Source organism: Mus caroli, chromosome 14 (assembly GCF_900094665.2).
Source record: "Mus caroli chromosome 14, CAROLI_EIJ_v1.1, whole genome shotgun sequence".
Taxonomy (NCBI): Eukaryota; Metazoa; Chordata; class Mammalia; order Rodentia; family Muridae; genus Mus; species Mus caroli.
In genome coordinates, this window is record NC_034583.1 from 16,247,960 (window position 1) to 16,269,786 (window position 21,827).

General features: G+C 43.5%; 1 protein-coding gene across 27 annotated transcripts in view; it reads right to left on the reverse strand.

Moving 5' to 3' along the window:
* Kcnma1 (potassium calcium-activated channel subfamily M alpha 1) overlaps positions 1 to 21,827 on the reverse strand; it is a 702,678-nt gene that overhangs the window by 199,763 nt on the left and 481,088 nt on the right. For all 27 annotated transcript variants that reach the window (XM_021182657.2, XM_021182666.2, XM_021182664.2 and 24 more), the window contains exons 10-13: positions 11,815 to 11,925; positions 10,063 to 10,168; positions 7,223 to 7,305; positions 3,188 to 3,257 (exon numbers count right to left, since the gene is read on the reverse strand). In XM_021182657.2, coding sequence (XP_021038316.1) covers positions 3,188 to 3,257; positions 7,223 to 7,305; positions 10,063 to 10,168; positions 11,815 to 11,925 — 370 coding nt within the window. The remainder of the gene's footprint in view (positions 1 to 3,187; positions 3,258 to 7,222; positions 7,306 to 10,062; positions 10,169 to 11,814; positions 11,926 to 21,827) is intronic.

Consider the following 21,827-nt stretch of genomic DNA (forward strand, 5'->3'; position numbering starts at 1 on the left):
TGGAATCCTGGTCTGTATAAGTGGATAATGGGATCTGATCTATATAATATGACATGACCAGCTACTTCACACTCCCGATAGTTTGACTTCTCCTCTATGATAGATGGAGCCTTGAGCTGTGAGCTGAAACAAAACCCACCTTCATTAAGGGACTTTTGTCAGAGTGTTTCATCACAGATACAGGAAAGTTACAAAGGAACTGGTTAACACGGCTATGTCCCAAATGCCATCATAGGCAACAAGGATGCTCAAAGAACTAGCATCTGTACTGGGGCTTAGATTCCAAATCAGAGACAAGGGAGCCTCTTTGATTAGAGTGCTTTGGGGGAAATGAGAACTGCATTAGCAGGTGAGTTATTAGCATGAGCGCCTTTACCAGCGTCACATCACCATTCCATGTCTGGAGAGCTCTGAATCATGAACCTCTTCCCTCTGCACTCAGAGATGCCCAGGTTTTGAAAGTTCTCTCTGTGAAACTTAGCCACTGTAAAGAGATCCATTTTGGAAAATACTATCCTTCCCCCAGGAACCAAAGTTTAGTTCTGTGGGCTACTGTCCCATTCACATAGAAGGCAGCAGTTGGCTATACTGTCCTAGCCTGCTGGCTGCTGAGTGACCTTGATTTGTGCTTACCAGAGTTGATAGGCCTAGAATAGAGCTTTGACTCCTGCTAGTCTGAAGTTACACTGGGATGCTAAAACGCACAGATGGCCCAATGAGGACTAAATGAGATAATGGATGTCAAAGCTCTTTTAAAACCATAAAACAGGACTCAAATGTCTGCAATTGTTATGATGACAAACTCAAGGCCAGCAGTTTCCCTGCATCCCTCTGGGCTCTACAATATCACCCTCATTACATCACAGGGATTTGACAGTGTTTTTATTTCAAGCCTTGTGTCTAACTGTGGGAGCAATTACACCCTCCAGAATATGCTCCTAGGGCATAGTTTTCACACACACACACACACACACACACACACCAGGTCTTTCCCAAGCATGTGTATAAATGGGTGGCATTCTATGTGTTTCTCAGATGGGCACAGAGAAGAGGCCACAAGAAGAAAAAGTTGAAAAAGAAGAAGAGTGTGTGGGAAAGGTGGGTGGGAGGCCCTTAGGAAAATTCAACGTAATGAAGCAGGGGGAAGAACTGTCTACTCAAAAATCTAAGAATGATCTAAAAAATAAAGGCAAGAGGAATTCTCCCTTTAAAAGGGAGATGCAGAAAGAGAGAAAACTGCCCTGTCTCGAAGTTACTCTACTCCCATATCCTCACTAATCTAACAGCGCTCTGAAAATGACCTTATCTGACCAGACACCCAAGTAGTGTGGGGTGGTTCTAAATGAGATGCCTTTTAAGCAAATACTCCTGGGTCTGTTGATGTCTGCATCACAGTATCTAAATGGATGGATTGGAGATTCTGTCCAAGGTATTTGGGCAGCGGTAGTCATGTAAATACCGACCAGGTACCATCTGGCTCTGAGGCTAGTCATGTTGCTTCCAGTTTGACAAGAACTACACAGCTGAAATACTCCTTAATTTCTTGAAGATGCTACATCAGCACACGTTGGAAAGAGAATAAAAGGAACTGACATCTCTTTCTAAACATACAACATTAATTTTCCTATTCAGTCTAAATTCAGCCAAAAATCTAAACAATCGCTTAAAGCACTCCCACACTAAATGAGATTTCAAGTCACAAATGAAAGAAGGAGTGTTCCTTGCAGCAGGAGCTGTCACCAGTCACAGCCTCACTAATAAAATCCACCTCCACCTACAGAGGCTTCAGTCAAGGACTTCTCCAGGTTGACGCCTGTGAGTTACTGAGAACTCCCTTATCCTATCCTTGAGTTTTCAGGGACAAACAGGAGATTCCCCTTCAGTGCCCACCACCAAACCCACTGGCTGGAGAGTAACAGAATTTCCAATAGAGCCACCTGCCGAGGGCTGGGCAATGGTCGGCACTGGGCAGCAGTTCCAAGCAGTGGGCCAGTTGCTGACAGCAGGACCCACTCAGCAATGGCCTCTGATGGGCCTCCACACAGCAAAATGGGCCAGCACTTGCCAGCAATTAAGAAATAATGGAATGGTGCTGGTGGCATTTGGCAGAGTGGGGTTTTCTCTGGGTCACCTGATGGCTTGTTTTGCAGAGAATATGGCCTATAAGATGGGGCATGCTGTCACACATAAACCTGCAGGGAGGTATTTCTGTTCAGTCAGGACACCTGGCCCCAGGTACTGAGAAACCTCCAGCCTCTAAGCTCCATTAAGAAGACAACTAGTATTGTATCAAGTAGAACAAGACGCCATTTTCCTTCCTCCAAAGCTGTCTAGAGAGCTCAACCACAAGCCAAGTGAAGGAGTGCCGCCTTGGGATAAGAGACCTTCATCTCTGATTTAGTGAGAGGAAACTACAGGACAGCAATACTAATTCTCATGTTCATGTTCTTTCTAACCAGCTCCCGCTAGAAGCTGTAACACTGGGGACATTTTTTAAGTGTAATCTTTGGATAAACTACTACCTCCCTAAGTATAACTGGAAAGATTCCCATTGTGAATTTGAGGATTATGTCACATTCTGCTTTCTCTACCCAACTTATACTGTGTTCCTTCATGTGTGCCTGGTCGCACATAGAGAAGTCCTTCGATTATCTGGTAAAGTCTCTACACCTTCCTTGATCGGTCTCTAAGGACACAAAATCAGATTTTTATCTTCACAGTTAGTTATCCTACCCTTTGAGTAGCAGGAGGAGTGTTAATTATAGAGTAGGTATTCGATAGCTATTGACTGAATGACTGCAGGACATAGAAACACAAGTTGTTGGAATTTAGGTCTGGACAGGATCTAAGAACATATCAATATTTCTGAACCACAGGGTTCAATGAAAGAATGAATTAGCACAAGAGGGCAACAAAGGAACTTCCTCCCAATCACCCACCACGAAAACAAAGCAAAGCAAAACAAAACAAAAGAAAGCAAAACAAAACAAAAACAAGCTGATTTCTCTGAAGCACTATCCTAGGGACATGGGACATTTTAACTATGGCTTTTCTTTGGCAGGCCTCAGGGCATGTGTATGTGTGCACTTATGTGAGTATTTGTATGTAAGGCTGTGTGGAGAGGGAGAAGGTGTCGGGACCCAAGCTCTGGGGATGCCTTCAGGTCTGGAAGAGTCTCAGCACCTACCTTGTTGTGATACTGCAGCATCTGAGTGATGATCCTGATCTTTGGGTGGTAGTTCTTTATGGAGATCACTCTGAAAGAGAGAGAACCAGACCTGAAGCAGGCTCTGTAACCTGGAGTGTGATGGAAGATTCAGTTAACTAGGTGACTGCAACTAAGGTAGCAACCAAGGCCATCCAGGGGGCTTTGGGTACTAGCCCAGGGGGAAAAGTGTTCTCCTCACTGTACCTATTAGTAGCATAAAAAAGAAATGGCAAGGCAGTCACTGGCATATATTCCAGAGACTTCAAATACCAGAGTTAGGCAAAAGTAGTCATGGACCCTGTAACCACACCACGTGATGATGGAAATAGGTGATCAGGACTCTAAGGCCAGACTTGACGAGAGAGAGCAAGTTCAAAGCTAGCCTGGGCTCCATGAAACTCTGCCTTAAAAACAAACACACAGACACAAGGGACGCCTGTGTTGCCTGGGAGATGGAGTAGGAGCCTGAATGGACTGGAGATGGGTGCTGTTGATGCTTAGAGACAGGTAATGCAAGCCTAGACCTTAAGTCTCTGGGGGTCTACAGTCTCCCAGCACCCAGCTTCTGGTTAACAACTTGAGACAATGTTGACAACTCAAACAGGCCACCTGACAAATGGCTCTGATTATCACAAACCCTTTGGACATTCTCATAATATGACTTTTTAAGCAGATCTCTTGGAATACGATCAAGGACTCTGCCTTCCACAGCATAATGCTGACTTGACCACTGGTTCAAGTTAACCATTAGCACCCTATCGAGATGGTGAACTGGTGGGAAATCCCCTCTTGTTGCCCTCAGTCCTTTACTGAGCCTGGATGACCCCACCAGCCAACCTTCCCTGGCATCACTTCTCCTGTCAATCACACTAGCACAGGGAAGATGTAAGGAGCCCAGAAATGGAAACACCTGGTTTCCAGCACAGCTATTGTGCTAATGAACTGGGCGACCCTCCGGAAATACCTGGGCTCTCTGTTCCTGTCTTCTCATCTGGACATGGGGGGGCAACGGTACCTGCATTGTTTACTTCACAGGCTTGGTATGAGGGACAAATGTGAAGCCAGATGTTAAAATGCTTTGAAATCATTAAAAGCCCTCTCTCCACATGTAAGTTATGTTTTTTGTCATTACTGACCCTGTCAGAGGTGACATTGTACATTTCCTTCTGTGACAAGGAAGGCTAAAGAATGAAATTCCAGTGAAAGGCCCACCTCCTAAGCCTCATCAGGAATGCAAGCACAATTACCTCCACCGCCCCCGCAAACTTCCCACTGAGCTCAGCTCTTCACTTTGCCACCCTTTCTGCAAAACTGGAGTGGGAGAAAAAACAAGGCAAGCAGATAGCAGCCTCATCTAAGGAAACTGCAGCCAGTGCAGTCGGGAGACTGTCCCCAAGAAAGCCCCTCCCTGCACACATCCACGCTGCGCTGTGCACTGGAAGGACTTCCTCTCTTATTTTTGAGAGAGTGTCATGTTGGCCTCTGTGTATAACTCAAGGCTTTTGAGCCTATCAGCCTCTTGGAGCAGTCCACAGCACCAGGCAGCTTTCTGCATTAGCTCATTTCAAATGCCTCTTTGACATTTTAATTTCAAAAGCAGCAGATTGGTCTCATTAAGCCAAGGAGGAATATACAAATAAAAGAAAAGCTGAGCCCACGTTTAACCCTGAGCTTCCCACTCCCTTTTGGGTCTTCCTCCTGATTCTCTGTAGTGGACAGCTTAGTCATGATCCTGACCCAGTGAGTTCTATACCCTGACATCCCACCATTCCCCCTGGTACCCATGTGTGCTCACATCACCCCTTCATGCTCAGGGTTTGAGTAAAATATTCCAATTATGAGCAATGCCCATTTCAAAGTAACTATTCACTTCTATTTCTCACCATAACGGAAGAAATAAAGTATATATGCCAGGAACTTCACTGTGAGGTCAACACCATGAGCTTCATCCTCCTGGTTTGTTAGCAATATGGAAAGAGATAGAGCCTTGTCTCTTGAAGGACTACATTTTTATCACTTTGAATAATGGGGGGTGGGGGGAGATGTGTCAAAGGGTAGAAATGCTGCATGGTCCATTTGGAAAATGACAAGGGAGACATTCTAAGCTGAAGTGGATGGGATCACTTTCTAATGAGGACCAGGAAGGAGATGTACTCCTGTGTGAAGTCCCCATGCAAACCAAGTCATTATACATGGATTTTCTTAAAACATGGGACCAAGCCTACTGCAGAAGGAATGGGAATGGGAAGAGAGATGATGCCAGATGGCTCCTTCCAGACCTAAGACACTGATGGGAAGACTTGAGCGGAGAGGAATTCCTCTGCCTCATTTATGGGACAGTGCATGTAACTGGTGAAAACTCATTAAAGCCAAGAGGAAGTACTCAGGAGCATTGTAAAGCCCCAAGGACAACTTCCCAACTCTCACCTTGAGGTAAATCCATGGGTCCCAGAGAAGCAAACTGCAAGTAGCCTTTGGAGCATGCCTGGTCCAAAGGGTAGCTGTTCACTCTTAAGGGAGAGTTGCTGGGGGTATGGTGGAAATGAATGAACTCTTTCCGGTGGCCCATGCTCTCTCCAGAGATTCTCTTTATCATCTTCCCCTACCTCAAATGACTCTTCCGTAATTTATACCACAGAAAAGGCAAATTCTAAAAGGATTTTAGCTAATGAGAGAAAAATGTTTGGATTTCTTGTGTGTGTGTGTGTGATTGTATAGATACAGGATATGATGGCAAATCTGTGGGAAGAATAATAGCTAAAGAAAACATTTTATCTGAAATGAGAGTAACTTAAGGCATTAGAGTTGGAGTTAAAATTAAGCTCTGAGAGGCCCAGTCCATTTGCAGAAAAGGTACAAACTAGTGGTGGTCTAGGCTGTTTTCTCCCCAGACCATGGTCTATTAAAAGAAAGGAGCAGGAGGAGGAGGAAGAAGAGGAAGATGAGGAGGGGGGAGACTTCAATCCAAATAGGATTAAGAAATAATCTATATAATTCAGCATCTCAGAACTTCATATGAATGTTAAAACCACTGCATAATACTCATCTGGGGAATCTGAGACAAGCTAATGAACCAATAGTTTTCAGGGCAGTAATGATCAACTTGATGCAAACACACGAGGGAAGCACTAATGAGGATTCCTCAGCTATCAGCATTTTGGGTGAGACAGTCTTCTAGATAAGGACTGTGCCATGCATTATGGGACACTTGGCAGTATTCCTGGTCTCTATACACAGGGTTCCAGCAATCCCCTCTGCTAGCTGTGTCAAGTGCAAAGATCTCCACAGGATGCAAAACACCTGCTTGAGGTAAGACCATCCCAAGTAAAGATATCTTAGGTCTAATTCCTTTCAGGTAACATATTTTTTTAAAAAAATCTATAAAGAATTTAAGGTTTATGGGTATGTATCTGCATGTGAGGGTGTAAGTCCACATGGAGGCAGAAGTTGGCACTGAGTGTTGTTCATTAAATGTGGACCCCTTGGTCTCTCAGTGACCTGCGACTCACCTAATTAGGTTAGGCAAGTTGGCCAGGAAGTCCCAAGAATCTGCTTGTCTCTGCTTCCTTAGACTCAAGGATGCTAAAGAACTTCATCTTTTAAAAAATTGGTTCTGGGGTTCAAAATCAACCCCCTCCACTTATATAGCAAGTCCTTTACCAACTGAGCTGTGCTCCCAGCCCTGGGAACATATCATTTTAATTCAGACCTGCAGCTATCTTTCCTTTTTTAGTTCTTTCTCTAGGAATCTGAAACCCAAGAGGCACTATCAGCATCAGCATGGCACCTGCTCAGTCTGAACTTCCTATTGGTGGTACCCTGTATGTCTACACTCTCTTTGGTACCCTGTACATCAATGCTCTCTTCAGCTCTATCAGCTCTGTACAGGAGCCATTGTTCTGTGATCCATGAAGGAAAGGCAGTCCACAGAGACAGTCCTCTGTAGACCCAAAGAAAAGGTTGCATGCAGGCTATTGGGAGACCAGTCCAAGACCTTCCCTGCCCCTGAGTTACCTCATGATGTTGGAGGCATCTTCTGCATCCGGGTCAGCGCAGTATTTATTGGCAAGGATCAGGCATGCATCTGCTGACTCTATCTGAGAGACCAAAAGAAAAAAAAATCATAATAAACACAAACATATAGTTGCACTCAACTGCAGTCTCTCTTTGCTACCAGTATTTTAGAGAACCTGGTATTTTTTCGAGGAAAAGGAAAAAAAAATATATATATATAAATTATAGTTTTGTCAAAAGTGTAGGTCCGGTTCTTGTTAAAGGATAAATATTTGGACTTGAATCTGAGTAATTGTGTTCTTCATTTGGCCTAGCTGCTTACAGACATCTTTGCCAAATTCCTTCAAATTTACTTAATCAGGCCGTTCAATCTAATCCCTACTTCTTCTTTCAACTGTCTTGTGCCCTCATCCTCATTTTTCCAGCCAGGAAGTGGAGGTTGGTGGGTTAAACCTCTTCCCTGAGATAGTCATGTGGACAAAACAGTTGCACATTCAGCAACACGGACTGTATCATCAAGAGGCCGAATCTTCAGTGATTAGGGACATTTGCGGCTCTTGGAGAGGAGGTAAGTTCAGTTCCCAGCACCCACATGGCAGCTCACACAGCACCTATAACTCCAGTTCCAGGGCATCAGACTCGCTCTTCTGACCTGTAGACTTCAGGCAACAGGCAGTACACATGCATAATACAGGCAAAGCACTCATGCACGTAAAATTAAAATAAGAAATTTTTTTTTAAAAATTCTTTCATCAAACCTTATGCACATGTTCATTCCATGTGTCCCAGTGAGAAATCAGAGCCTTCAATAGACAACAGCTCTATGCTGTTTTCTGTTCGTTGCTACTCAGGTATTCAAAAGGCAAATAATTTACATAAATGAAATGATAAGTTGCAGATGGATCCAAAAGGCAACCTAGTGACTTATCTTAATGTGAGCCAAAAGGGGGTTTGTTCTGTAGACAGACCATGCGTTTGCTGTGCTAATAATTGCTTGCATTTAAATTAGGCCTGTGAACAAAAGCCATTTTCTTTGTACTTATGACTTGGGTCATGTCTGGATAATATTAAGATGAACTAGCCTTCATAAGCATGAGAATTCTCAGGCTAACCTGGCTCTGCACTTTCTTCTGCTCATAGCGTTACACTTCCTAGGCTGTTCCGGCATTTGTTAGGAGGGCCCTGGTTCCCTCAATGGTATGCCACCCGCTGTTTAATAATGTAAAGAATTTTACACAAGTCCTTTCAGATTGTCTATGTTTGCTGCTATAGCAATTACAGAACTCTTTGGTGGCCACAGTCAGCATTTAGCCTTCCTTGGGTTCACATAATATTAATGAACTTCAAGTGTTGTGCATACTTATGACAACTGGACTAGATGGATAAAATAGCAGATATTGGTTTGCTGTGTCCCTTTCTTTCTACAGCCTTGCACGTACTTTAAGAGGGTTGCTTTGAGGGGTCCAGGAAGAAGATGATGAGCTTATCACCAATTGATAGCAGTCTGGTTTTGGAAAACGGATACTCAAATGTTTCACAGCTTTCTGTAATTTTCTTTTAGACATAATAATACATTTGGGAGTCATACTGAGCTCAATCTGGTGAAAGCTAATCATTCATCATGCTCTGTTGTGCATGCCTTTTTAAGCCATCGCAACTTTAAATTTTTCTACATTTATGTTTTATTAGAGAAAATGGAGTATTAAAATCACTCATTCTTATAGCGTTGGAGTTATTCTGTATATTTCAGCCCAATTGTATGCTTTATGAAATGTGGCGTACCAGAGTTTGGTGCATATATGTTTAGTATTATACTATTTTCTTTGCTAGTTGTTGCTTTGGTTAGCATGAAGTGTCCTTCTTTGTCTCTCCTGATGGATGTTACTATGAAGCCTATTTGGGGGTATTATGGTATTGGCATCTGCTGGCTTCCTGCTCCCATTGGCTTAGGATGGTTTTTCTATTTTTTCACCTTAAAGTGGTGGCCATCTTTGAAAGTTACATGAGATTTGTGCAGACGACAGAAAGGTGATTTGTTTCTTAAGATATTCACCTAATTTCTGTCCCTCAACTGTTGAGTTGAGGGCATTCCTATTTCAAGATATTGTTGAAAAATGTGTGGTTTTGCTATTGTTTTGTTATTCTTTTTGCTGTTTGTATTTGTCTTAAGTAACTGTAGCTTTTTTCTTTTTTTCTATAGTTTCTTGGAAATGCTTATTCCTCCCTCATTTACTTGTGTGTGTGTGTCTATACCTCTGTGTATATATGTGTGTCTGTATGTGTGTATGTGTGTGTCTATGCATCTGTCTATGCCTCTGTCTGTCTCTCTGTCTCTCTGTCTCTCTGTCTCTCTGTCTCTCTCTCTCTCTCTCTCTCTCTGTGTGTGTGTGTGTGTGTGTGTGTGTGTGTGCATTAAAGCAAGAGGACAGTTTGTATGAGTTGGTTCTTTCCTCCTACCAAGTAGATCCTGGAGATCTAACTCAGGCCACCATGCTTTGCAGCAAATGCCTTTACCTGCTGAACTACTGGGATGAGATGGCCCTTATTGGGATGGTCCTACATTGGGAAAGGCTGATTTTGGAGAAAACAGCAGAGTGAGGTTTTATGTTAAGACTAACCTGAGTGTGTGATAGTTATCGATGATCTTGAGTGAGCCCCCAGCAGAGCGACATCCTGGGGCCAATGAACGAGTGGACTGGAGTTAGCAACATCTGAATGAGTGCACTGGAGTTAGTAACATCTGAGTCATCTCATTAATGGTTAGGAGCTGGCTCGAAGTCTGCCTACCTGGGAACCATGGCCTCACCCCTAGAGAAGTGGAAACACTTGTTTCTCCTTACCTTGACTCTGGCAAGGTCGTGTGGATTGAGGACAGAGCCCTGATAAAACTCCACCTGAGTGAAATGCCGTTTGAACAGAGCCTCAAGCTCAAGGTTAGGGGAGATGCTGCAGAGACAGAAGAGAGACAGCTGTTAAAGCAGCAGAGTGAGAATCTCAGGCTCCATGACTCCCTCGGTGTTCATTTCCACACAGAGATGTAAACAAAGACCCTAACCTTCAGAGAAGCCTCCTTCCCCGCCCTAAATGAAAGACTCATTTAAGAGAACAGACCCACTCAGTCCACTGAAAAGGTCTCTAGTCTTGCAACGATTAGGGCCTATCTGTTCTCCTCTTTGTTATCACTGGGAAATCCAGAGTTGTAGCATCAGTGTTCATTGGTCATTATATACCTAAATCATGACATCTTATCCCTTCCATTTCCTCTGTGGACAAGGATTTCCCATCACTGCCTCCCTTTGCTTCAGGCCTTCAAGTTTAGATTGACTCATTGAGTGGGGAGTTCAATTTGGAGATGGCACATTGTGGAACACCTCAGCCTCCAGAATTGAGTAAGCTAAGGCCCTAACAAGAGTCTGCCCATGGTAAATGTATTTACATGGAAGGAATCTATCCTTAAGTCAACTGTATAGCCTAGTCAGATTTTCTTTCACAATATTAGCTGGCATTTAATGAGCATTTCCTGCATACCTAACTGGGCTCTGCACACTTCACATGGAGTGGTTCATTTCATTGTTACTACCATAGTCCAAGGAGGTAGAATTGTCTCCTCTGTTCGTAGTTGTGGGAGCTGAGGCACAGGGAAGTGAAATAACTTGCCCAGCTAGTCCATGGTTAGATGAGGATTAAGACTAAAGAAGCAATGGGCACTATAATCTATGGAGTACATGGGAATCCATCTGCACAGAGCCAAATGGAAACTCTGGAACAACAGTACCAATATGCCTAGTACATTGTGTGATACCAGATAGGGTCCTGAATCACCTTGGAGACAAACCTCTGAGCATTTAAATGATGGATTATCTAGGTTGGGTTAGCTGAGGGGGTAGGAAGATCTTCCATGAACATAGCAGCACCGCCCTATAGGCTGGGGTCCCAGACTAGATACAAAAGGAGAAAGCCAACTAGGCACTGACATCCATCTCTCTCTGCTTCCAGAACTCAGATGCAGTGTGACCGACTGGCTGCCTCACACTCTCACCACCGTGTTCTCCTGCCGTGTCACTATGGATCCTTAGACTGCAAGCAGAAACAGACCTTTCTTTCTTTCTTTGAGTTATTTTGTCAGGTGGTTTGCCACAGCAGTGTGGGAAGTAACTATGTCAGCCTGCTTCTTCTCTTGTCCTGCTTGCCCCTCTCCTGCAGTGGTAAAGTATCCACATGACAGTGTTAATCATCCTACCCCAGCTTGACAGACACAGCTGACTGCATAGGTCCACACCACTGAGGAAGGTGCAAGGGTGGTAACTTGGATGACTAGGGAATTCCACTGTTAAATCTTTCAGAAAGAAACTCAGATACACTCCTAGACTGCTTCACTGGAGTTTGCTTTCAACTCTGAACAAGGGTTCTGCTTCATGATCCAAGGGTTCTAAAGTGACCTCCCCATGCTTTCGGAAAAACTACCTCTTACCTAAGGAGCCAGCATCGGTCGTGGCTTATTCAACCCTGTCCTAATTTCCAACCGCCTCTAGGCACTCAGAGAGAAGCATGAGCTTAGGTGGCGGGGTCTGGTGGCAGCAGGGGGCTCTTACTTGTGAAGAAAGACAATCTCCACATTGACATCATCCCGGTCCTTGTGCAGAAAGTCCTTCAGGAAGTTAGAGACACTCTCCAGAGTAATGTGTCCACAGACTACAATGTGCCTGTACAGGAGAAAGCAATTAGAGCCAACCAGACTCAGCAACATGACCCCGGACCCTGATCTCTGATCGGCAGAAGAACCAATACATCTCCCCACTCAACCCCAGTAAACCCAGCACCCATCCCCAGAGGGTCATGAGGCAAAGCGATATCACTAACAGTTGCTCAGAGGCTCCTGGACAGAAAAAAAAAAAAAAGGCATATGGCTGCTCACCTGATGCTGCACAGAATCCTATTAAAAGCCCAGCCACTTGGCCAAGTGGCTTTATGCATTTAACAATAAGTGACATTACGCTTGTGCTTAAATGCTACATTATCAAGTCCCTTGCAGATTCCTATCTCCCCCTTTCTGCCCACAAAGCGTCCTCCTGGGAGATTTACCGCAGCAGTCTTGGTTTATGACATACAGCTTATCAGGTAATGAGATAACAAATCTTGCTGAAACGATGATTTTGTGTGTAAGAAAGAGGACTTTTATCAGGGTGGCTAATGTACGGCTTGACACGTTATAGGCTCGGCTGGCCATAAGCAGTAAAAAGGAGATTTTGCATTTTTCCACTATAACTTCTCCAACAATGGAGGCATGTAACACTTTACAGTAAGTGAGCATTACTCAGGGCTAAATGGAGATGGGATGCCCATGGAATGGACAATCAAGCTGGTTGCTGGGACTGTGTCCCCAGAGGGCTGCTGCCTCTGGGTATTGAGGCTCTCAAGAGCTAAACTAATTCACCTGAAGACCCTTCCAATAGGCAGGAGCCAGGGATGTAATGGATGTGAAAATTTTGGCTTTGTTCTAGCATGGTTTGAACTCTGTTTCTAGAAATATTCGTTCATCCCAAGAAAGTGAGCACCTTTTCCAGAGCATGTAAGACCTGCAGCTTCTCTAGCATTTCTTCCTGAACCAATGTGACCTGAACATCAGTGTATCCTTGGTTCACTACATATGCTTCATGGTATTCAATCACAAGATCAGGATCTGAAAATTGGCCCTAAGACCAAAAGGCTTAGTCATGAAGCCATGAGCATTGGCTTCTATCAAAGACACTGTGCTAAGTAGCTGAACTGGTACCTCTCTCTACCTTGCAGGCTGACAGTTACAGAGGATTGATCTCTAGTGTGTTTTAAGACTACGTCAGGTGGTGAACATGCAGTGAGGCAATTTCCCAGGAAAAATTCAGAGTGCCCAGGTCCTTTGCCCTTTATAATCTCTCTGATCGCATTGCAACATGGCAGAACGCTCATTGGCTGGAGGCAGCTTATTATAGGAGGCAGTGATGATGGTTTATGTGATGTCCCATTAGACGTCATTACAAGAGCCTGCCCTTTTGTGGTAATTTGGTGCTTGACTAAGGATGTGAGAATAATGCAGTATACTCATTGGGGAAAGGATAATGGTGCAGAACAAAGAGTAAATCAATAATATGTGCGGTACAGTTAATAATATTGCCATTATGAACTGTTATTGTTACGGTGGTGTATTTAGCAATCAGGCAAGCCACGGTCATGAAGGTGAAGGAAGGGTGGCAATGGAGTCCTTCAGAAGAGACATCCTAAGATGATCACATCACCCTCTCAACAGCACATGCTAGGTTGGGGGGTCACTTAGCCACTCATCCAAACTTAATGTCCGAACCTACCTATCATGAACCCTTCTGACTATAAGGCTGTGAAATATACTATGTAACTGAATTCACAAAATAAACAAACTATTTGGATTTTCCCCATTTTTATCATATCTTAAAATGTTTCTTGTAGCATGAGTGCATGTATGGGCAAAGTGCAGTAGCTATGCAGGTAGGTTCTGAATGAGATTTATGATTCTAAAGTGACAAGCATGTCCAGAGAATGACCAAGAAGGAGGATATTCCCCCTGACTTCAACTCCACACAAGTGATAATAGGGTTACCCGCTGCATTCTAATGTCCTGCACAAAGACACTAGGAAGGAGAATGCTCCAACAAGAATCCACTTTACAGGTATCTCTGCAGCTGGGACTGTCTGTGTCTTAGCTGAGATAGCAAGCTAGGTAAGAAAGAACTCTAGTTCCCTGTTTTGATGGCAAAGAGAGGATGTCCCACACAAGCTACTTATTCCAGTCCATACAGGAGAAGCTGAGAAGTTCATCCAACCTAGCTAGCCTCTGTATCGGATATTGCAAACTTCAGCGTTCTATGCTAGAATATGCCTGCTTATTATTCAAGGCCAGACTCAAATGAATGGTGGCTTGAGACAGCTGAACATTCACCCTTCCTGTCCTGTACATAAGGAATGGAGTATGCATCTTCCCCCTCCCCCATTGCTGTTCTGAAATCATTCATCCTGAGAGAGATATGTGTGAAGTGGAAGGGGAGGAGATGAGCCCTGCCCCAACACATCACCCTTGAATCAAAGGCTCGGCCAGCTGATTTATTTAGCTTTAGAAAAAGTCATGGTTCTATTATTTGAAAGTGTGCCGGGTACATATAAAATATATTCCAATGCAATCAATATTATCCCTTAAGCCTTTAATTAGCTTTCACTTCTCTTAAGAAGTGAGTAGACAAATGCTGGCAGGAGAGAGGAAGGGGGTAAAAAGATTGACTTTTTTTTTTTTCAATTTGGTGTTAGCTGTCTGATACCATACTAGACAATTGAAAATATATATCTTTTAGCTACAGCATGATTTCTGGGGTGGAGAGCAGTCCTTATCAAAAAAGGAAGAAAAAAATCTTCCTTCAACATAATTGGTATTTTTGCTCAGAAGGAAGGGGAGATGCTGGGGGTAGCGGATTGATTGAAAGCAGATTGCCTTTTTGCCCAGAGAGAGTTATTAGGTACATTATCATGGCAACCTTGAAGAAGCCATATTGTTCCAATCTGTCCTGTATCTGATTTGAAGATTTACGGCCTTCCCCCTTTGTGCCAATAATCATTTCCCTCCATTTTGTTTTCCATACAATGGAAGTTATCAGGGAGCCCACATATTGAAAATGTTTGAATGTCGTCAGAATTGATGGATGGGGAGATGCTGCCTCTCTAGCCCTGTATCAGCACTGGAAGATCAGACCTGGCGGCCCACGCCTGAGGAAGTGCCAGACTCCCTATGGGAGTGTGGGAAAGCTTGGCAAGTGGAGATCATCCCGCAGGCAGTAGTTTGGGGAGGAATATTGTTTCAGAAAGAAGAAACGTGATACATATTATCCCACCTATTCAATATGACTGAAAATAGTTTATGATTGAGAGCAGAGCATGGGCTCCTTGGAAGCAGTGGATATTTACAGGGCATGATTTGAGGAAGGTCAGAGATTCTTGTCCAAATGATCTCTGCTGGCTTCCACAATACCTACAGACCTGCCTGGTGAGATTCATACTCTGATGTCAGACACTAATTAATTACATAGTCCTTGACAGATCTCACCAATTTTTCATCTTAGGAGCAACAACTCAGAGCTTTACAGGCACTGTGAAGAACACTTCATTCCTGAGGTTATCTCCAAGATCTTCTTGGAAAGGTAATAGATGGGTGGGCCAGCAAAGGAGCTACCATCAGCCTTCTAAAAGGGTAGGGACTGTGTGATATCTTTGTATCAGTACACAGCATGTGGCTTGTATAATTCCATCTAATCCTCAAACAACTGCAAGTTCTTACCATCAGCATATCTTTAGATCACCCCTCTGAAATTGTTTCTGTAAGATGCATCCCTTATGTTCACAGGAAGTAAAACTAACTGACTTGAGATATAGTCCAAGTGTTGAGACTTCAGTGCTCAAGGGGAGGGAGCTGACAGTAGAAGGTTGGTTCCCTCAGGTTGGGCAGGATTAGCCAAAGCATAGAGGAGGAGGCACTGCAGGAGTTCTTAGAGGTTTAGAGAGGTTTGTTGTAGGAATGGGATGGACAAAGACAAAATTCCCCTGTAAGACATCACAGCTTCTCAGTATCTCTAGTGTAAGCTACACTGCTCAAATGGCCCAGAAGGTTCAAGAAAACAAACAACAACCAAAAATAAGAGACATAGAAATTACCAAAGCCACTGTGCACAGACTCTAAACCAAACTTTAACTTTACTCATGCACTATGAGAAAATAAGGGACTACAAAAGGAATGTCAGCATCTGGACCAGACTTTGCTTTCCTATGGAGCTGAGGACTCCCACCAGACCAGGAATCTGAAGGACAACAAAGAGATCACTATTTACGGCAGAAGTTATTTAAATGGGTCACACTGAAAGGAACCAAACCATTTTCATGTGTGGCTCTGGCTCTTTGAGCCCAATGTTAATCTTCATGCCTGGACTCTATGTGGCCTTGATCCCTTGAACTGTGAAGACAGACAATAGATCTAAATCGGTAGCCATTTCTACTTTAATCTGATTGACACTTGTAGGTGGGACAAAGCTTGATGGATGAACAGATATTTCTGAGGCAAAGGTAACATAAATTTAAGCTAATATAAATGGCTTAGATGAAAGATCCATCTCAGATGAACAAGGAAGTGTGTTAAATATTAACACAATGGTAGTAAATGACTCGGTGGAAGGAAGTTATTTATCCAGTACCAGCACTGAGTGAGGGCTCTAGAAAGTGGGTTAATTAGGGATAGGTAGCATAGATAGACTGTGCCACAACTAAGGCATCTCATAGTTGAGTGTGATTACATCTTAACAGACCAATGTATAGCTACACTGGACTCTCTAAGGGGTAACTGGGAACTGCCACTTACTTATGCCATAGGTCATCATTCATCACCAAATATTTATGAGTGCTCCTCTGACCACTGGCCACCTCCATCTCTAGACTGTGGTCATCTATGTTCTCCTTGGTCACTCTACTTGTGTTGTTCTGGTGGGCCAGGAAGCCCAACATTCCAGGGTTGAGTGGCAAGCTGTTTCAGGATGGCCTTAGGGCAGGAGGTATAAGAGGAGGATGGGGCTTTTCAAGGCTCTGATGATAGGCCATCAGGGAGTTTAGTTTGATGAAAACAAAAATCTACACACTTTACACACACACACACACACACCAGGCAGTAATTCTGAGATCCAACCACTTTTGAAACATTCCACACTTCACCATGTAAAGGTTTTGGTGGTAGATCCCCACACAGATATCTGAGTATATCTTAACTTCAGAGGGTCTATGACACACACTTTGTCTAATGTCTCTATTTTTTTGATGAGGAAACATGTTCAGCCATTTGGTGCAAGGTGAATACCTAGGAAGAGCAGAACAGCGCCCTCTATTTGATGCCTTCTAAAAAGAAGCATCATCAAATGAGGTGGAAAGGACCTTGACTAGGTAACAAGAGACTGTGGAGCCTCAGGCCTCTGTGACTTGGAACCAGTGAAGAGGCTGACAGGACCTCACTCACCAGACCCCTCATGAATCCCTACGGGGTGCTTGCTCCCTGCCTATACGCTAGTTCTTGTCATCATTTTATCTTGTCTAGACGTCTGCAATCCCTTCCTGATTGATTTCCCTGTTTACTCCCCCCAACCCCCTCTGTCTCCCAAAAGCCAAAGAGCAAGGACTGAGGCAAATCTGATCACAATCAGGTCTTCCAAGGTCGGGGAGGTCTTAGATCTCTCCTTAGCCAGGCCTCACACCAGAAAGATAGTATAAAATGCATGTCTCTGGGCTGTTTATTTTTAAAGATACTATATCCATTTTTACTGGAACAAGTATAAAGGACTTAAGAAACCCATAGCCATCCTGTCACAATAAATCATACGGAGTAAATTGAAAATCCTATACAGCTTTTTCTGAATACATTGCACTCACTTTGTCAAAGAGGTAGATGAAATGTGGCATGTATTGATCTAGATGTCTCTGTGAAACTATAATATTTATATCAAATACATATGCTAGACTCTCTTCTGTCTTTCTGCTGAGCCTTCTAATCATGCCTCTCTCATCCCACCTCTTCCCGGCACCTCCTATCATTAGCAGCCCCTGGAGTGAGTCGATTGGATTTTAAGGAGTGCTTGGCAAGAAGAATGGGTAGCATTTTGTCACACAGAAGTTGGGTGGTTAGAGTCCCGGCAAGCCTCATGGTAGTCAGTACCAAGCTCATGTTTGCCCTGCTGTGTTAAATTTGAGTTTTTCTTCCTCATGAAACCTGGGCTTCACTTCTCACATCACCCAGCTGTGACTTTCTGACTGTGTTGTCTTAAGGCAATTGGCCCTGATTTGAGTTGTGCCTTCAGAACAGTTTCTCTCCTTCTGGCTTGTGACCTCACTACAGAATAAAAAGTTCATCCATTCCAACCTTCCTTCTTTCTTCTTTATTAAAAAAATCTATTCCTAGGAGTCTGTCTTGCCTATGGGGAAAGACTGACACCAACAATCAAAGCGAACTGACTAGAGCCTGCTGTTTGTGTCCTCCCATCCTAGCCTAGAAACTAGCTCTAGTTCAGCATGCACATACAGACACATGTCACTTGTTTTCAAGACTTATTTGTTGCAAAAGTATGCTTGGCTTGGACACTAAGCCAGAGGCAACACGGTCAACATTGAACAGTAAACTGTAAGAATGGCTGTCCAACTCAGCCTCCAGAAATCTTTTCCCAAGTCCATAAAGGAGCAAAAAATGAAAACAAAATCACAGAGTATTTATCATGCCCACAGTCACAACCTGACTATAACTATTTCCTGTAAGAAAAATGAAGGATAAAAAGAAAGATGAAAGGAAGGGAAGGGAAGGAAAAGGAAAGAGAAAAGGAAAAGGAAAAGGAAAAGGAAAAGGAAAAGGAAAAGGAAAAGGAAAAGGAAAAGGAAAAGGAAAAGGAAAAGGAAAAGGAAAAGGAAAAGGAANGAAAAGGAAAAGGAAAAGGAAAAGGAAAAGGAAAGGAAAGGAAAGGAAAGGAAAGGAAAGGAAGAATGAGAAGGCAAAGGGATTTCCAAGCAGGTTTAAGGCTAAGATCGTCTACTCTTGGCCACATCTAGTGCTTTGCTAATGAGAAAGGAAGGAAATGTGATGTGCCTCCCGGTGAGGAAGAGAATGGAGCAATCGTCTTACGCAGCTGTCAACAGGAATATTTTGGAAAAGGCAGGCTGCTTTACTGCTTCACTAAATGGGGCAGACAGTAGAGCAAACAGATCCAAATAGCAAAGGCACCTTCATGAAGCAGAGCTCCAAGGTCATGGAACAGAGCATTGAACGACCCATCAGAGGAGACCTGGGAGCCCTTTAACAGAACTTGGCCTGCAAAACTGATGCACTTTGTCATTTGTAGCTGAGAACTCAGCCACCATTCCTAACCATAATGAGATCTCCATAATCAGGCAGGACACAGGGTCAGAGTCAGTCTACAGGTAAGGAATGACTACACATCTCTTGTAGCTTGTAACCTCCATGGACTATCAATCCGAGGGTTGACAAAGACAGCCTTAGCATGTATGGGTTCCACCTATCAAGCATACACCATTCATTCTGTCAAACACATCTCACTTTTAATTACACATGGTTTTGTTTCCTCTAATCAAGTTTCCACATCCAAGAGAGTCTAATCATTGCTTGAGATAATGGTAACAATTGAACCACGCTGGTGGCCAAATTCTGTAATGAATGACCATGAATTTCTGCTTCCTGGATGGCAAAGCCTCATTTCTGGCTGTTTTCTGTCCTTTCTGGGACCTTGCTCTTCAGATTTCTCCTGGATTTTATAAGTTACTTTAGTGGGTTTTAAAAAATTGCTTAGGCAGCAAAAATCCATCTCTGTTGCTTACAACCATAGATCTCTAAGGGTAGATTGGTTGACCTTTGCTTCAGTTTCTCATTAGTTTTTTTTTTTTTAATTTGATACTTTTTTATTTACATTTTTATTAGATATTTTCTTCATTTACATTTTAAATGCTATCCCCAAAGCCCCCTATACCCTCCCCCTGTCCTGCTCCCTAACCCACCCATTCCAGTGATCAGGTATTATCACATCACTGCCACCTTGCTATCTCTTTTCTCCTTTATTTCCTTTCAGAGAGGGGAATTTGTATCTGGACATGCACAGGTGGGCACATGTGCACATGGAAGCCAGAGGTTGGCATCAGGCATCTTCCTCAATTACTCTCTACATTATTTTCTGAAATGAGATCTCTCACTCAGCCTGGAGCTCACAGGTTTGGTTATGCTGGATAACTAGTGAATTCCAGGGGTCCATAAGTCTCTGACTGTCCAGCTCTGGGATTATGCGTATGTGCTCCTGTGCCTGGATTTTAAAATATACTTTCTAGGGATCCAGAACTCAGGACCTTACGTTCGAACAGCAAGCCCTCTACAAACTGGCCATCATCTCAAGCCTTAGACAGACTTATTAATAACTAATCGTACAACGGTGATGCAACCACAAATTACACGGATTCTTCCTTGGGTCTCCTAATGCACTCTGGCCTCTACATCTCATTCATCTCATTACTTGGGACTCGGTGATCCTTAGCCATTCTCAATAGAGCAGGACACCTTTGATGCGAACTTTTTCATCCTAGGCAGTTTCCTTTTCTGAATAGCATTTCTCTCTTTAGATCAAAGAAGCTTTCCCTGTCTCTATCTACTGTTGGGACAAACACAGAGAACACTGGCCTTACCTGGACAAACTCAGAGAACACTGACCCAAACAGGCCAGCCTCACCACTTGGAAATGAAGGTGGAATAGGAAAAAATAATTCCAAATATGTAAAATGTTTATAGTTTTCTCTTTGGGAATGATACTGATTTGTAAGGTGAGTGCAACCTTTCTCCCTAACACACCTGGCAAGTCATGCATCCTACCCTGCCACTGCGACTGGCTGTCTCACTGTGACAGCCTGATGCATCCTCCCCTTCTCACCCACTAGACCCAATGGGTGCTGCCTAAGCCAGCAAAAGTTGCTGGCCATTCTCTCTGAGCATACTCAAAATACATACAGATGCTCTCCAAAATAGGCAGGCTCCACATAGAAGCTTTCTACTTGACTGATGCCAAAGGCTACCTGTATAGCCATTCTGCTCAATTTCAATTTGACAGTAAACAAGTTATGTGGTTTATCCAACACTAGATTTGTGTTTAGATGGCCTTGCCTAACTATAGACTAATGTTTTAATGTAGCCTTTATGTTAGGCAGGTTTAAACTCGTATGCTCAGTAGGTAAAGCACACTGAGTGCATTTTATATACAGGTTATTTTCCAATTACAATGGGCTTATCAGGATGTAAGCAGGATGTAACAACCATCTGATGTTGAAGAACATCTCTACTGGTATTAGCCTTCATAGAATGCCAGTATCTGCAACTCCCAGGGGATTTGGAAGGAGCCATAGACTCAAAAGCCTGCTGAGGCATGATATGATCTATCACAGAAGGATACCTGTCTGGCTTAGGGAGAAGTAGACTTCCCAATGTTACTACCATGTCCCAAGCCCTCCTGAATGTCACCATAGCCCCCTTTCCTGGGTTGCTTATTAGCTCTGTAAGATTTTTAGGCACACTGGCTTTCTGCTGTTACCTCTACCCTAAACAGCCCCAGTGAGCTCATTAGGAACACACTGAGTTATCGTGTGATCTTAGGAACACTCTCTCTAATTTGCTTCCTGCCTTCATGATTATTTCACACCTTCCTGATTTTATTGTACCAAATTCCAGCCAAAAGAACAGCTCACTGGGATGATGTTACTACATAATCAAGCTCCCGTTTAGCTGCCACTGGCTCCTTGAATAGCTCTGATTAGACAAGGTCTCACATATTCTCCAAGAGAGCAACAATCACAATCTCTTCTTACTCCTCTTCACCACGGAGTCCAGCACAATTCCCGACTCATGGGAGGGTTTGAATAATTGTTGAGCCAATGTGTTGGAATGGGTGGTTTCCTAAATCTGCTTTAGATGCAAGCTGGCAAGACCCTTTGGCATCTGTGAGAAGCATCATGCATCTCTGATCTGCCTCCACATCTCCTTATT